At 52.6% G+C, this 15,797-nt stretch overlaps 5 protein-coding genes across 5 annotated transcripts; 1 reads left to right on the top strand and 4 right to left on the bottom strand.

The window, feature by feature from the left end:
- Window positions 1-185: 185 nt before the first annotated feature.
- Window positions 186-1,669, bottom strand: CTRU02_210939 (homogentisate -dioxygenase; the record flags this gene model as incomplete). The annotated part of the gene is made up of 2 exons (XM_036721822.1): window positions 186-1,509; window positions 1,602-1,669. 2 exons carry the CDS (start codon window positions 1,667-1,669, stop codon window positions 186-188), a joined length of 1,392 nt encoding a protein of 463 aa, XP_036586193.1.
- A 1,269-nt stretch (window positions 1,670-2,938) lies between these two features.
- On the bottom strand, window positions 2,939-3,697 carry CTRU02_210940 (uncharacterized protein; the record flags this gene model as incomplete). Its single annotated transcript, XM_036721820.1, has 4 exons — window positions 2,939-3,091; window positions 3,160-3,343; window positions 3,443-3,494; window positions 3,574-3,697. 4 exons carry the CDS (start codon window positions 3,695-3,697, stop codon window positions 2,939-2,941), a joined length of 513 nt encoding a protein of 170 aa, XP_036586192.1.
- Window positions 3,698-9,528: 5,831 nt separating this feature from the next.
- Window positions 9,529-12,059, top strand: CTRU02_210941 (glutamine-dependent NAD(+) synthetase; the record flags this gene model as incomplete). Its single annotated transcript, XM_036721818.1, has 7 exons — window positions 9,529-9,703; window positions 9,783-9,946; window positions 9,994-10,377; window positions 10,453-11,175; window positions 11,235-11,395; window positions 11,451-11,651; window positions 11,699-12,059. The coding sequence occupies 7 exons, from the start codon at window positions 9,529-9,531 to the stop codon at window positions 12,057-12,059; spliced, it is 2,169 nt and encodes a 722-aa protein (XP_036586191.1).
- A 193-nt stretch (window positions 12,060-12,252) lies between these two features.
- Window positions 12,253-12,810, bottom strand: CTRU02_210942 (cupin domain containing protein; the record flags this gene model as incomplete). The annotated part of the gene is made up of 1 exon (XM_036721819.1): window positions 12,253-12,810. One exon carries the CDS (start codon window positions 12,808-12,810, stop codon window positions 12,253-12,255), a length of 558 nt encoding a protein of 185 aa, XP_036586190.1.
- A 728-nt stretch (window positions 12,811-13,538) lies between these two features.
- On the bottom strand, window positions 13,539-14,835 carry CTRU02_210943 (kelch domain-containing protein; the record flags this gene model as incomplete). Its single annotated transcript, XM_036721817.1, has 2 exons — window positions 13,539-14,637; window positions 14,687-14,835. The coding sequence occupies 2 exons, from the start codon at window positions 14,833-14,835 to the stop codon at window positions 13,539-13,541; spliced, it is 1,248 nt and encodes a 415-aa protein (XP_036586189.1).
- Between the last annotated feature and the right edge of the window lie 962 nt (window positions 14,836-15,797).

Genomic DNA, 15,797 nt, shown 5'->3' on the forward strand with positions numbered 1-15,797 from the left:
AATGAACCATTAGATATCTCTTTAAAATTACTTGTTCCTTGACTTCATCATTTCGTGTGCATTGTCTGCTTTGGAAAAAGAAACTTTTGTGCTGTGTTGTCCTAGACGAGGCTACCTTAAGGCCCCTCGTCATATTTACAAAGTGCCATTTTGGAAAATACATGTATGGTACCATCCCCGATTATCTACAGCAAGTGTCCCTCCGAGGCAGCCCCCTCCGGCCTCTTCCAGTGCACAGGCACACCTCCCCAGCTCTCCTCGTTATACTTCTCCTGAACCTTCTGACACGTCCTCAGACCCCACTCGGTAACGCCAACCATAGCACAGCTCTCGAACATGAAGGCGCAGCTCCCCTCGCCGACCTTGGCCGGCTTCAGCTCCGCGTTCCTTGCGCCCTCTCCGCTCTCAGCGTCGGGCCCGTGACCGCTCATGGTGTTGTGCAAACTTGCGCCGCCGGGCACGAAGCCTCCAGACCCGCCGCGCTTGGCGTCATACCCGCCAGTGATCAAGCCCATGAACTCGGACATCGTGTTGCGGTGGTAGTAAGGTGGGCGGAAGGTATCCTCGGCGACGAGCCAACGGGGCGGGAAGATGACGAAGTCAGCAATGGCTGTGCCGGGGACGCCGCTGGGGGCGGAGAGAACGGTGAAGATGGAGGGGTCGGGGTGGTCGTAGGAAATGGTGCCGATGGTGTTGAACCGGCCCAGGTCGTACTTGAACGGGTAGTAGTTTCCGTGCCACGCGACGACGTCGAATGGCGTGTGCGACTGTTTCGTCTGGAAGAAGTCGTTGTTGAACTTCACCGTGACAGAGTACGTATTAGATCCCTCGTGAGCAGTGGCGCCAAAATCTTCGCTGAAGCATGCGACGGGAACCTGGAAGTCGCGCGGGTTGGCGAGGCCGTTGGTACCGATCGGCCCCAGCTCCGGCAGGATGAAGTGGCCTTGGTACAGCTCCAACGCATAGCCCCTGACCGGGCCGGAGGCCAGGTGGACTTGGTACTTGATGCCGCGCGGAATGACGGCGATCTCGAGCGGTCTGACGAGGAGCCAGCCGAACTCGGTCCGGATATCCAAAACGCCTTCCTGAGGGACGATCAGGAGGTCGCCATCGGCAGAGTAAAATGCGGACTTCTCATCCATGCTCCTGCCCGCGGCGTACACGTACATGCCAATACCCTGCTTCAGCGTAGGATCTCCAGCTCCAGCGACGAGCCGCAGGCCCTCGACAAAGTCCCAGTGCTTCGCTTCGTCATGGTCGAATGGGTCCCATCGCAACTGGTTGGGGATGTACTGGAGCTTCGACGGCTCGGCCTTGGGCTCTGGGGTCTTTGTGGGAGCGTAGGGCGGGTGTGCGCAGGAAGGGAGTATGCGGTATAGCCAGGCTTGCTTGCTCTCGTGGCGCGGTGCCGTGAAGGAGGTGCCGGAGAGCTTCTCGGCGTAAAGGCCGTGGGGCGACTTTTGCGGGGAGTTTTGGCCGATCGGGAGTGCTCCGGGGACGGCTTCGGACCTGGGGTAAATGGTGTCAGTGGGGAGAGGGATGACAAGCCCGCAATTGAAAAGAGCGAATCATGCGGGGAGGGGGATAAGGGGTAGACGAACTCAAGCTGGGAGTCGAAGCCGACTTGGTAACGGTATTTTTCCTTGAAGTCGAAAGTTGTAACAGGCATGGTAACGGGTAAGCTAGAATCCCGAGGCTTCTGTTCAGACTAATGATGGAGGGACGAAACAAATTACTACAAAAAGCAAAGGGCCCATGGTTGAGCTATATCCCCCTCAGAGCGGGAGTCTGTGATGACGTTTCCAGGTGAGATGGAATTTGGTACCTTGCAAAGCCGACAGTCTATTCTGAATTCCGCGGTGGTGGTAAGTGTAAAGTCGTCGAGAAGCGGCGGCTGCCGACGTTAGCCGGGCGCCGGTTGGTGTATCCTTTAGGCCTTCCAATTCCGAAATCCCGCTCGGCACATGGCTGGTGCGTCTCACCCCGCGGGGGAGGGGGGGGAAATCGGTAGTATCCGTTGACATCCGAATTGGAGAGACGGTGCTGACTGAGAAACATGTTCAGGCCAGGGACGTAAGACTCGTAGTTTCCGGTAAAGTCCTGGTCTATCCCGGCTATTGAGACATTGCTTTCCAGCTTGAAGACGTTTTCTGGTGTTTCCAGTGATGTCTGTGGCTTCAAACGGTATTGGCTAATAAGATACTGCACTAACAGATCCTTCGTCAAATCACTCCCAAATATGATAATGTGATATCACATTACCCCGCCATTGCTTGAAAGAAGAGGGGTTCCTGGTTTGACATCTTAGTACTCTTGCTAAGGCAATCGCGGGGCTAAAGCTCGAAGCTTGCGTTAATTGAGCTCCGTGAATCTCCAGATGGTTGGCGAGCAAATCGCCATCTACGTACTTGTATGGTACACATGGATTTGGACATAGATAGATAGGCAAGCCCGCTAAGATGCGTCAGACCCTAGCTCGGCGGGTGGTGGGTCACGATAAATGCAGCAAAGCCGCAAGACACAGCTCCTCCTCATACCCGCCCACTCTTGACGACATGTCTACTTCGACACAAGACGATTACGAACGGTGCTAGCTGAGAAACTGGGTATAAAGACACCACGCTTACCACACATCAAACATGACAAAGTGCGCAAGGGACTCAATTAAGTGATCGTCAAACAGGTCAATTCAAGGCCAGGAGCCACAGCTGTTACCACCAAAGCCCCCGCCGAAGCGCCGCCGACGTTCCGGGATTTCCTAGCTAATACAACTCGAAGCATCAAGCCCCAGAGAAGAGAGTCGAACCGATAAACCCCTCCGACAATATCTATCGCAATATCCCATTGCGCCAAGTCGCCATACGAGCCAGAGCGAAGCAAGCCAGTGTTTGTAATCAGGAAGTATTGGACAAGATATGGGAAAATTGGCATTGGCTCATTACTCCTCGTCCTTCTTGTTCTTCTTCTTCTTGCCGCCGCTAGACATTGCCTGTGTCGAGTTGGGTGACAGGTGGACGACAAGGCGGGTCCATGACTCCTCCTTGTCCCACTCGAAGCCCATCAGGTAGGGCTTGTCAAGCTCGTCATCGGACTGAAGAGTAGTTGTTAGCGGGTTCCGGGAGCGAGCAGAGTAGTGACTGCGGGGTTGTGGCTGCTTACCCTCTTCTTGTATGCCTTGTGGATGGCATCCAGGGCATCCTTGATTGTTACTCCCTTGAGGTTGCGTGCTGTTACTTCCATGCCGAGAGGGAAGTGCAGGTCAATTCTCTTGACTGGTGGTTCTGTCAGGTGCTTCTTGAGGATCTCCTTCTCCTCTATTGTTGAGGGGGAAGTGTTGATCTTCCTGTAAGGAAGGGGCACGATCAGCCATGGCTCGATAACAAAGACTTCGGCGGCCAACAAGGCAAGAGGCAGCAGAGGTCAGACCAGGGGAAGCACTTACCATCCCGTCTTTTGTGTCTCAATAGCTATTTGAAGCTCAATGCCTTGTTCCTCTGCGAAAGAACACTCGATGTTAGTGGTGTTCCGTTGTACCCGAGCAAGTGCGGGGTTAGGTTTAGAGCGATGACATACCAAGGTCATTGACGTTCATCACACCGGGGGCGGCGGCGGAGCTTTGCCTGCGCTTCGCTTCCTTGGGCGGGGAGGCAGAGAGGCCCTGGACGGCTGAGTCTACCTTTTTGAGTGGTTCCGACATGATGGTGATGTGTTGTGTGTGGTATTACTTGATCAAAAAAGATCGTGTGGTTTGGTTGCTATCTGTCACCAGGTTTCACGTAAGCTTCTGGATGGTTTCCCTCGGAGTAGCTTGTTCATGACGGTCCAACTCCAATGGAGGCTAGGAGCTCTTGCTACTTCTTCCGTCTTGCGTGTCTCAATGGACAAGGTGAAGGGGGAAAAGGGGGTAAGTACCTTGGATTGTTGGTTGAGTTGATGAGTAGATGGATGGTTGGATGAGGAGTGGGATGGAGAGGAGAATAAGAAGGAAAGGAGGATGAGGGGGAGGGAGGAGGTAGATAGATGTCGATCGGAGGGGGGTCGGGGCGCCTGACCTGGCCTTGCCCTGGATACCTATAGTATGCTGGCGTGAGGGGAGGGGAAGGGGAAGAAGGGAGCAAGGTTGATAGGTACATGGACCAAGCTCACTGGAGGCAGTAAATGCACCAGACAGAGAAGAGAAAAGGGTCGGACTTACAAAGTGTCGGTCGACGAGTCGGGTGGTGAGGCAGAGAGCAGCTCCCTGCATGGGGAGATGGGGAGGATGGGGAGGTGGAGGGGGGTTGAAAGTGGCAGTCGAGTGGTGTCGATACATGACGATACATGGGAGGGCCAAGTAACGAGGGGGGTGTGTATGACGAGGAAGGTACCTCAGCTCCGTCTGTCCTCTGCCCCCCAAGCAGCAACAGCTTTAGCAGTGATGGTGCATTACGGTTTCGTCAGACCGGGCGGGGTAACTGCCCATCAATGGCGTCGGCAGACGATCGCGTGACTTTGGAGCTCATGAGAAGCGATGCGAGGCACGGGCGGCATGGTACATAGGTACGCAAGAGTAGGTACGATAGGAATGGCATGCAAGCATGAGCATGGTATGGCAGGTGACGGGTGGTCCGGGCGGGTGGGCCCAGCTAAGCAGTACAGATTCAGAGGGTTATATCCGTACCTGCCGCGTAGGTCATCTCGAAACACATTAGCTAGCTTATCTCCAACGGTGGGGACTCTTGTGTTTCGCTGGGTGCTGGGTGCTGGGTGCTTGCGGTGGTACGGTATGAGATCAGTCAGTCAGTCAATTCTTGGGTAGGTAGTAAGGTAGGTAGCTCTGCTGGTTAGCTGATTGTCCGAAACAGGCATGGCGTGGGTAGAGAATGATCATCGTCTTGGGTACGTACTGTATGCTGTGTGCTGTGTGCTGTGTTATGCAATACAGAGTGCTTACTTCAGCAGACGTCTATCTCTGTTAGATGAATTATGTAGAGTCCAGAGACGTAAGCCACTCCCCAAATACTACGTAAAAGGGGGAGGAGTGGCGATGGCCAAGGAAGGTCCTCCTGCTGCAGCATCCACTGCACCTGCTGCTCCTGCTGCCACAGGCTGGGCAAGGGCGCAAATCGGCTTTAGTGCGGTCTCCGAGTCTGGGGTAAAAATCTGGGGAAAGGGCAAAAATAGGCCGGGCACTTGCTCTGACGGGGACAGGAACCCCACTCTCGATGGCCCTATGACGCCTTGCTCGTCCACTGACAGAGCTGCCCTGAGAACTGGCAGTGCTGACCTTGACGGTTTTGGGCTTCCCGTCGTGGTGTGGGAGGGAGAAGGGCATCTTGAGATCATCTTGAGATGTGCGTGTATGTATGTGTGTGTGTGTGTGTGTGTGTGTGTGGTGAGTGCTTGTGTTGTCTTGGGAGATTGACAATGCAAGATCTCATTCATAATCACCTAATTCATCAGGGAACGCGGGCAGTGACAAACATCAGCAGCAGCAGCAGCAGCAGCAGCAGCTCAGGTGGGGTGTGCTTCCAGGGGCTACCATCTGCCCACAAGGCCGCTGTAAAAAAGGAACCGGTTTCCGCAGCGGGGCGGGTCACACCGTTCCAGTGGAACCACAAAACAGCCCATCCCACGCTCTCACCTCACCTGATGTATCTGTCACTGTCTTTCTCCCGAGCTCCCGACACTGAGACAAGTCACATCAGTGAGTCTACGCAGTACCACTCATCTGTACCACCCGTAATGAGGTGATTTGTTTGTTTTCTTTTGCTTTTCGCCTAGTCAGCACCGCCGACTGATCTGCCGCGCCACGTGAGTGATTCCTGTTTACACTAGTGTCATGTATACCTACCCCCTACCAACTAATTATGTGTGCTACACGAAAGACTCTATTTGCGAGGTATGGCCCGGATTCAAGGCTGATTGGCGACTGATCCACCAAGGTTCACCAAAGAAGGGTGGGTGTCATCAAGTTTCTTGTCCAGTCCATCCAGATCGGCTGAGTGAGCTTTCTCCCCCCTCTTTCCAGGCTACAGCTGAGAGATGCTCACACCACCTCGCCGTGGTCCGACTCAATATAAGCCATGCGGATCCCTACAGACCCAGATCCAGCCGCCCTGCCCATTTTGCCCTGCAACAGTCCTCGCCCCCAGCGGAGCCCTCTTTTCTACTACCATCATCATGTCCACCACTCGCTCCCGGTCCCTACTGTACTCTCGTCGTCCTGTCCACGCCCATCGCGTTCGTTGATGTTGCCAATATCGTCCATCGTCCTCGCGCATCGTTTCATAGTCCACGACTGAACCGCTTTCTGATGAAGCCATCATGGCATGTCACCTCACCTCTGAATACTGACTTCGGCACCTCCACATACCACCAGCACCAGCACCAGCTCTATCCCCCGCTCCCCAAAACTGCCCGACTGCAGCACCGCCAAAGCAGACCAAAACCAAGCAAACATGCCATGCCATGTCGCCACGTCCCCACATTCCCGCCGTAGTGCCAGCACCAAAAGTGCCCCAGTTTCCCGCACGTCCCGTTCGGCATTTCGCATTCCAACGTACCCGCTTTCGCTCCCGATTAGAGATCCCGACCCGCCTGCTCACGCGCCCACCCAGCCAGCAGTGATTCCCTCCCCGTCCAGACATGGCTCATGAGAAAGAAGAAGCCCGCTACGAGATTTGAAGACGATTCCCATGACACAGCGTACCTGTATCTCCAACGTGAACAGAATTCCAGTCCAAATTCATCTTTCACCTTTCCCCCCGCGACTGCGCTCCCCTCCGGATGGATAGGTATTTAAAAGAGTCTGGTTTGGATCGTAGTAAGTATGGGCGGAATCTCCCTCTGCTGCTAATAGCTCAGTTGGACCTCCAACGTCCCGGCAAAACTGGTTCGGTTCCCCATGCATGATGAAGCGATCCTCGAGAGGAAAACTATGGCACAATTTACCCGGTTCCCCGGCGTCCTGCACCCCCATTCCACCCGTCAGCAGCCCACCTCAGATCGCCTAGCGAACATGCGCTGGAATTCCCACGTTCCCGCCCCCTCTCTGATTCGAAATCCGCGCCAAAGAAGCTAGCTAGCAATGAACCGGCGAAAAGAGCTGGATTGCTCCGTGAGACATACCCTCTTATAATCCGAAAAGCACTTAGCTAATCGGGTCTACTTGAAGAAACTGCGCTATAGCAGAACCGACCGCCGAGCCCCCACCCGCCGCGATCGAGCAAAGAGAAAGAGAGGATGCTGTCTCTGAGATGTCAAGGAGAGGAGAAATCTTGGTACATGTAATGATACATGGTCTAGATACGAGGCAGGGCAACTCCGAAGCAACAGTGTGCACGGGGCATGGGAGAGTGAGAGAGCGGGAGAGAGAGAGGGAGGGAGGGAGCAAAGGCGTCAGCGCTTAGGGAACTGGGAACATGGAACGAAAGGGTTCGCGCGGGGTCAGCAGCTAAGGGACGATCATTTCTCTCCCTTGTTTGCATTGGAGCGGGGTTTTTTTTGGGCGCCCAGGCCAACAGGTATGGAGGTGTTTGCTGCTCATCGAAGCTTTGAGCTCTTCTACCTCTGCATGCGTCAAGGAACTTTACACCCGTGGCCCGTGCTTTATTCCCTCTTCTATGGTTTCATTCGAAGAAGTCTCAGCCAAGGCGTCGGTTGGAATATCCCCGAAAGTTGCTTGTGACAACTCGGGAGAAATACAAAGTGATCTGTTGTTGCTGAAAGTGTTCTTCGGCTAAGGGGTGTCGCGATTGTGTACTATCTGTGGAGCAATCTATTTTGATGCACCTGAGATGAAGGCACTCTTCCAAGTAAAAGACGAGAGTGAAGCGAAATATTACAAGTCGCTACGATAAGCAAGAGGCATGAAATAATCCCAGCTATTGTGACGGATAATCCACCAAGGGAACTTTAGTCAATACAACTCGAATCTTCAGGTTTAAAATCCCGTAGAGACAATCCCACTGGACAATTCGAAATCTTGGGACCTCGATTCGTGGTGGCGAGAACTGTCAAATGCGGGGCACCTATCTAGCACGATGTCCTTACCCTAGCGGAACCATATCCCCAACTGGATGCCACAGAAGAGTTTCTTTTAGAACCTTGATGCTTGTAGAGATTGAGTCACGGAAGATGTTTATCAAGCTTGACTGCCTGTTAAAAGTAATGGACTGGGTGGTCTTGCAGACATCAGTAACGAATAGTCCCAGCTGAGCGCAATACCTGGGCAGTTGTACATGGGTTGCGGGATCACTTTTCGGATATCCAGTGTTCTTCTAAGCTCTGCGAAATGAGAAGTTCATTTCAAAGTCACATTAAGGTGCCCTCTGACAACTGTTCTCTATTTTACCCTAGTCCCAGATACAAGAGCTGATCATAGGCACAAATCACCGCTTGCTCCGCTGGCATTATAGTTAGAAGAGTCGACGGATATATACAGGCGATAGGGATAATTCAATGATTTTCTGTAGTTGCTCTATATACATTACACATTAGCTATTTCAAGTGGTAACTTTATGGATACGGCACAAGTGCTCGCCAGATCTTACCAGTGACTAGGTTATCTACAGATTAAGCGCCATCCATGCCGTCCGATTATATGCAAGTTAAGATGGGCTATTAGACAGACTTTAACAAGACCCAGGTTTATCACAACCATCGCCATGTTGGAAGAATTAGGTTCGCAACCACTAACTTGTGTAATTCCGATGCCCTTCGAACCTACATCTGAGCGCCTAACGCTTAAGAATAGTTGTCGGCCGTAGTGGCGTAGCTTCATCACACAGCAGCGTTAACGCCCATCTCCGCGCTATGATAGGCTTAGTTATCAAGAAATGGGACAAGGATGATCTTGGTTACGGGCGTAGAAGTTTTGTTGGACGTCATCAGGACAGCTTCACGCACTAGCACGGAGTTCCTGGACACCAACTCAGCCTCCTTTCCCATATTTTCTTGCAATACCTTCTCCTTCTGATTGAGGCGGTAACTTTATCACATACTCGTATATGATAGGCAACTAAAGAACCCATAAAACCAGAGACCTCAGCAAGGTAGAGTCCAAGTGTGACCGACTAGAGGCCGCATTCAAGGCAGCATTTGAGCCAGCAAGGGTAGGGAGGGACTGCCAGGTTTCAGATATCGAGAACAGGCATATATAATATAAAGCGTTGAGCTGGTGTATGCATTGCTGAATCTCATAGGATTTCCTTGTTCGCTGGCCGAGGCATTCTTGTTGAGATAGGCGACAAAAGTACACATTCATTCTGAGAATATTAGCAGGATTGAAAGCCTATAATACCCTCAAAAGCCCCCAAACGTTCCCCTGCACATCCCCCAAGCTAAACTACTTACGATGTATGAGGCAGGAACGTTGCTTTACTCCTGCCGTTGATGGGTATGATCGGCTAAAAGCGACAATGAGACATTCGTATTTGCCTTATCTTATCGCGCCCACCTCTCATTGTCTGCAGTGCCAGCTCACTTCTGCCCTGGAATACCACCAGAAACGTTACCACAAGACCCTAGGTGAACAATTTGCCCATCATGTCCTTTGTGACCGTGGCAGCGGCAACCCTGCCGAGTGTCCCTTTGGACTTTAAAGGGAACCGCGACAGGATCCTCGAGTCCATCCGAATCGCCAAGGCCCAAGGCGCCACCCTCAGAACTGGCCCAGAGCTCGAGATTCCCGGCTATGGCTGCCTTGATCATCACCTGGAAGGTATGCCTCATAGGAGAGGTTCTTTGAGGAACCTTGTCCTGTAGTTGACCGTTTCAGTTGTGAAGCTGACATGTTGCAGGAGACACTTTTCTCCATAGCTGGGAAGTCCTCGCTGAGATCATCAGTGATCCAGTTTGCAAGGACATGCTGATTGACTTGGGGCTGGGATGTCGCCACCGCAACGTGCGCTACAATTGTCGCGTTCTATGCAGTTACAAGCACATCTTCTTTATCAGACCAAAGGCACGATGCCAGCTGGGCTTTCTAGTGAACTTGCTAACAGTCAATAGCAAAGCCTGGCGAACGACGGTCTTTACCGAGAAGCACGGCATTTTTCAGCATGGACGAAGCATCGGGAGGCCGAGACCTACTACCTGGAGGATGTTGCTGTCCAGGCCACCGGCCAAAAGACGGTTCTCATTGGTGATCTCATCCTCAGCACTCTGGACACCGCCGTGAGCTGTGAGACCTGCGAAGAGATGTTTTCGCCCCTAAACCCTTCCACGTACCTGGGTCTCAATGGAGCCGAGATCATCCTCAACAGTAGTGCCAGCCACGCCGAACTACGGAAGCTGAAGACCCGTCTCGATCTCATCGCAAACTCGACACGCAAGCTGGGTGGAATCTACGTCTACGCCAACGCAACTGGAGTCGACGGTGAGGCGCGCATGTTGGTGCGTTCATGTCCCTCTGCTCTTATCGACCCTATTTATTAGGGCTCAAGTAAACGCTAACAGTCGTCAATCCAGTTTGATGGCTCCAGCATGGTTCTTGCCAACGGAAAAGTTCTAGCCCAGTCTTCTCAGTTCTCCTTGAAGCCGGTCGAAGTCATTACCGCAACCATTTCCGTCGAGGAGGTCAGAAGCTTTCGCTCAAGCATCTCACGAAATGTTCAAGCTGCCGCCCAACCCGAGTTTCCCAGAGTTGACTGTGATTTACGGCTCACACGGCCTGCTGACGAGGTATACCTATCTGATCGCCTCCGCATCGCCACTGAGATCCAACTTAAGATCCTTGACCCCATGGAGGAGATTGCCATGGCACAGGCAGTATTCTTATGGCAATACCTCTGCCGTACTAACTCACCAGGCTACTTTCTCGCCTTGAGTGGAGGCTTGGACTCTTCGACCGTTGCACTTTTTGTTCACAGCATGTCAAATCTTATTCTGGTCTCTATTGAATCCGGGGAAATGTCTACATTGGAGGATCTGCGACGTGTTACAGGGGAGAAGACTTTTATGCCCGAGTCGGCGCAGGAGATTACGTCTCGTCTTTTGCACACTTGCTACATGGGCACCATCAACTCTGGCGATGACACGAGGTCGAGAGCCCTCCGCCTAGCAGAGAAGTTGGGCGCATACCATTCAGATATCTCAATCGATGAGGCTGTTTTGGCTCACGAGGCGATCATTGAGAAGACTCTTAACTTCAAGCCCAGGTACCAGATTGAGGGCGGTAGCCCGGCCGAGAATGTGAGTGTTTGATGGCTTCCTGACAAGCCTCAACAGACGTTGGCTAACATGTACTCGAGCTTGCTCGTCAAAACATCCAGGCGAGGAATCGCCTGGTCGTTCAATACGAACTTGCCCAGCTTTCGACGACGGCACGAGGACTTTCTCGAGCAGGAGCGGCCCTTTTGGTTTTGGGAAGCGGCAACGTTGATGAGAACCTTCGTGGTTATTACACCAAATAGTAAGAACTTTGATCTTGTGTCCAAGCCCAGCAAGGGACTTACTGACTGTTCTAGTGATGCTTCATCTGCAGATATTGCCCCCCTGGGAAGCATCTCCAAAACAGACGCAAAGGAGTTTCAGGCCTGGGCGAGAGACAACTGGGACCTGCCCATCATGGATGAGTTCATCGAGGCAACTCCCTCCGCCGAACTACTTCCCCTCTCAGCGGGAGTCCAGGACGATGAGGCAGATACTGAGATGGGTTTGACGTACAGGTATGCTCCCCAACTTCTACTGAGGTCAGTGACTTACTTCTCTCCAGCGAGCTTTCCGAGTTCGGCATCCTGAGAAAGGTCCACAAGCTGGGACCCTGGTCAACGTACCTTCGGCTACTTGGCGACTGGAAGGAGAGACCGGGCTACGGTCCGAGTGAGATTGCCGAGCGAGTTAAACGATTCTTCCGCTTCTACTCAATCAACCGCCACAAGGCCGTCATCTTGACTCCCTCTCCGCATCTTTCGGCCTACAACCCCGACGACAACCGGCACGACCTCCGACCGTTCTTGTACGTCGTCAACTGGCCGTGGCAGTTTGCCAAAATCGACGCGCATGTGGAGGAACTCGAGAAGAAGATTTCAGACATGTCTAGACCTGCGGAATTCCAGAATGTTGCGCTTGATTAGGAGACTAGACGTGAGATGCTGGACGACGCTCATAGACGAATGGCAGGCTAAAAGGCGTTCATCTTGTGTAAGCTCTTTTTTTTTTTTTTTTTCTTTAGCATTAGCTCCATTTCACCAGAAATACAGTCCCAATGGTGAAACCACTTTTCCGGTTCACAGGTAATCCCAACGAAACAAGAATCATGAGCGTAACTCATTGAGCCTCCAGACCCGGCATAGGCACGTACTCCCCAAGCTTCTTCCCCTCGACGGTAGGCAAATCCGCCGACACAATGACGACAAACAACCTCGCGACCGTCGTCTCGCTCTTGTTCCTCCACCCGTGAAGCGTGCCGCGCTGCACAATGGCATCTCCGCGCCTTAGCACCTGCGTCTCCCCGCTGTCGAGAAACAGCTCCAGCTCGCCCTCGATCAGGACGCCCGTGTCGATGCTCTCGGTGCGGTGGAGCGGCGCCTCGGGGCCTCCCGGCAGGAAGTCGACGAAACGGGTGACGAGCCCGCCGGGGACCGCGATGCCGACGTTGTGGGGCAGCTTGGACTTGTAGAACACCAGCTCGCCGTCGTCGGCGAGCTGCGCGGGGAGTGAGGGGGCCGTGTAGGCGAGGTACAGGTCCGCGCCTGGAGCGGCCGTCTTTTCCAGTTCTTGGGGGATGCTGGTGTCGATCACTGCCTGGCCGGAAGCATTGTGGGTTGTGATGATCCGCCTAGGGGCGGGGAGGGGTTCGTAAGATGGTGTTGCGTCGGAAGACATTTTTAAGGGGGGGCGGGGGCGTGCAAGATGTAGATGTCTTTTTGGGAGGTGATGACCCAGAGAAGAAGACTCAAACTGCCATGTTTCTATAACGGCTGCAGACAGCTTTTCTTTTATACTCGGAGGTAAGCGACTCTGAGATGCAAAACGAGGGGTGGATTCTGCCGAAAGCCTTTGACGTGATGCGTGGCGTCTGGATGGGGTCGTCGACCCCTGGTTTGTCACGAATCCACGGTTATGTGGGATGCGCGCTGCAAGAATTGCGGATGCCTGCGCCACTGCTGCTAGTTCAATTGCGGAATAGATTCCAGATTCTTCAGCGGTCCATTTCCCCGATCGTGCGAATCGTAAAAGTCCGTTGTCGGTTGGGGCTCGTACGGCCGGCGAAGGTGGGTAAAGTAAGGCTGCCGGTGTGGTGCTTGCCTGCCCGCTTCCATTCTCCTTCAAGCCGTCAGCTTACTGCATGATCTGGCCTGCAGGCAGCATCGGATTGCCTAAATTCTACTGGCTCTTGATTTGGGGAGGAATGTAACCCTTACTTACAAGCTCGGGTCAGTAAGAGACTTATTGTTATCAGATGTTCACGGCGTACTTCGGTCATGGCCATTTCGAACTTGAGTAACATCTTGTGAAGTGATGGAATGTATTGTGGTTCCTTTTCTAACGTTAGACTCAAGGCTAATTGTCCTTTTTCATCTCTCAATCCTGCAGACGCTACGCTACGCCTCTCACTGGACTTGAAGAAGCCATCCATCGCCCTCTTTGCCTTTAGCACTGACGCCGCCCCAGAAAATGAGGCTTTTCGCGCTCGCAGCGCCTGCGCCAAAGAAACCTCGAGGACCAGGATGAGCCTTGCCTTCTGTCTTGACTTCCTCGGCAGGCACAAGTTCCACCTCAGCCCAGCTGAACTCCCCCGACTCAGCGCGAGGCAGCTTATTCCGAATTGCATCCTTCACTGCTGCAGCAGTGAATCCATGGCTTGGAAGCTGCAATGCCCAAATATCGGCGTGGAAGTCCTTCTCTCCCCCAGTGCTGTCCTTGCCAAACATGTAAATGAGATAGTGTCGGCCAACTCCGGTGTCAACAGGGACGAGGGCTCCTCCTTCACGTGGGCGTGGTCCAGGCACTAGAGGGTTCGCGGGGAAGTTGATAGTCTTCCATTCAAGCGCGTTCGGCTTCTCACGGCCGGTGGCGTTGGATTTGAGGTCCATATAATGAATTGCACCACTCATATCTGATTCGGTTCCGACAGAGTAGAGAACGTTATCCACAAATGCGGCAGCGGTCGGTGCGCCTGGAGCAGGTGGCAATTCTGTCCATGCAAGAGTGTCAAAGTTGTAAAGCCAGGTTTCGGTGCTGGCCTTCTGGTCCTTTGACGTACGTCCACCGTGAAGGACGAGGATGTCTTGAGCGTGATCGACAAAAATGTGATGGTCGAATCTCGGAGTGAGAGTCTTGCCAATTTGGCTTGAACCCTCAATCTTTGTCCACTTCAGACTTTCAGAGTCCCATAGCCACAGACACGTCTCGTCGATGGGGTTGCCACTGGCGTCAGAGCCACCGTTGATAATGACGAACTGGCCGCGGGCACAGGCTGCATGCCTTGTACGCGGGGCTGGAACGTAGGTCTTGTCTGTCTCTGCATCCTGCATAGCAAATGCGGGATAGCAGGCGTATGCGGCTCGTGGCTCACCGTTGGTCACGGCGGGAAGAGAAAGTACGTGGAAGTCAGTGGTGCACAGCTGGCCATCTGCCGTCTCTCCACCAAAGATACATGCTTTGTGGTTGATGACGGTGACTGAGTGGTGAGAGCGTGCTAGGGCAAGCCTAGAAAATGTCAGGATTAAGGGTAAAACCGATAACTCTCAAGACTTACGAAGAATCGTCCTCGGGTGTAGTGGCGATCTGGGAGAGGGAGACCTTGAGAGGCTGCGTTGGGCGTGCCACGGCAACGGCAGCTCCTGCCTCGAGGCCAGTCGAGACAACCTGCTCTGCAACAATTGCACCGGCTACTGTTTCTGCCATGCTGCTTTTTCTTTCTAATAAATTGGTCTTTCTAGTGTAGAGCGGCTATGTGTTGGATTAGAAGTGGTGATGTGAAGGACAAGGACCAAGCCGTTGGAGTTTGACGTTGTTTCTCAACCGGGCTTATCCCAACAAAAGCAGGCGGATACTTTGAGGCAGTAGTTGAGGCTGGAATGGAAGCTGCATCTGATTGTCAGGAACGACCAGAGAATGCTGTATGACGTAGCCTGGGGTGCTTCATCCCAGTACAGTTATGACGTCACGTGCTTGCTCACTTTTCTTTCCTCGTGCAAGGGAACAAACATGGCGGCCTGTGAATTTGAGTGAAAGGCAAAATGTAAAACTGGGCCAGGATAGTAATTACCCACCTAAATGACAACAAATGGACAATTGTCTGGAGAAGGCCATCGTACTAGCACGATCGATGTAGGGACAGGTTACTGAGTCAATTGTGCATTTCTTACCGCCAATAAAGGTGTTATAAAACAAAATTAAAATAAGTTCGCACTTGAAGGCTCACATATGTATGTATCTCTGAAGAGAATAAAAATATTAAAATCTATACTCTGAAAACCGATAGGCGACGTCTGAGTAACTGACACTAATTGTCCCTTAGGCTGTGAGAAAGTCACTATTATTAGTCAATTGAAAGTCATCAGATATCTGTGTTGAAATCAAAGGGGTGTACAGGCATAAGAAGAGGGTCTCTTCTCAATCAAGTAAGGTAGTGGCATAAGTCTTGCTGTCAGTGTCCGACTGGTGGCAGGGCGCCACGGAGCCATTCCAACCAGGAAATCTGACTATTGCAAGAGTCTGTATCATTGCTCTGCTCTACGGCCACGTGATTCCATCATCCAACATTCAAGGGAAGATCTTCCATACATCCAAGTAAAACTATCAAAAGATATCCAAACCCCGATATCTACGGCCATTTCTGACCCTCTATTAGTTATCTACACGGA

Source organism: Colletotrichum truncatum (genome assembly GCF_014235925.2).
Source record: "Colletotrichum truncatum strain CMES1059 chromosome Unknown Contig_0007, whole genome shotgun sequence".
In the NCBI taxonomy this organism is placed as follows: Eukaryota; Fungi; Ascomycota; class Sordariomycetes; order Glomerellales; family Glomerellaceae; genus Colletotrichum; species Colletotrichum truncatum.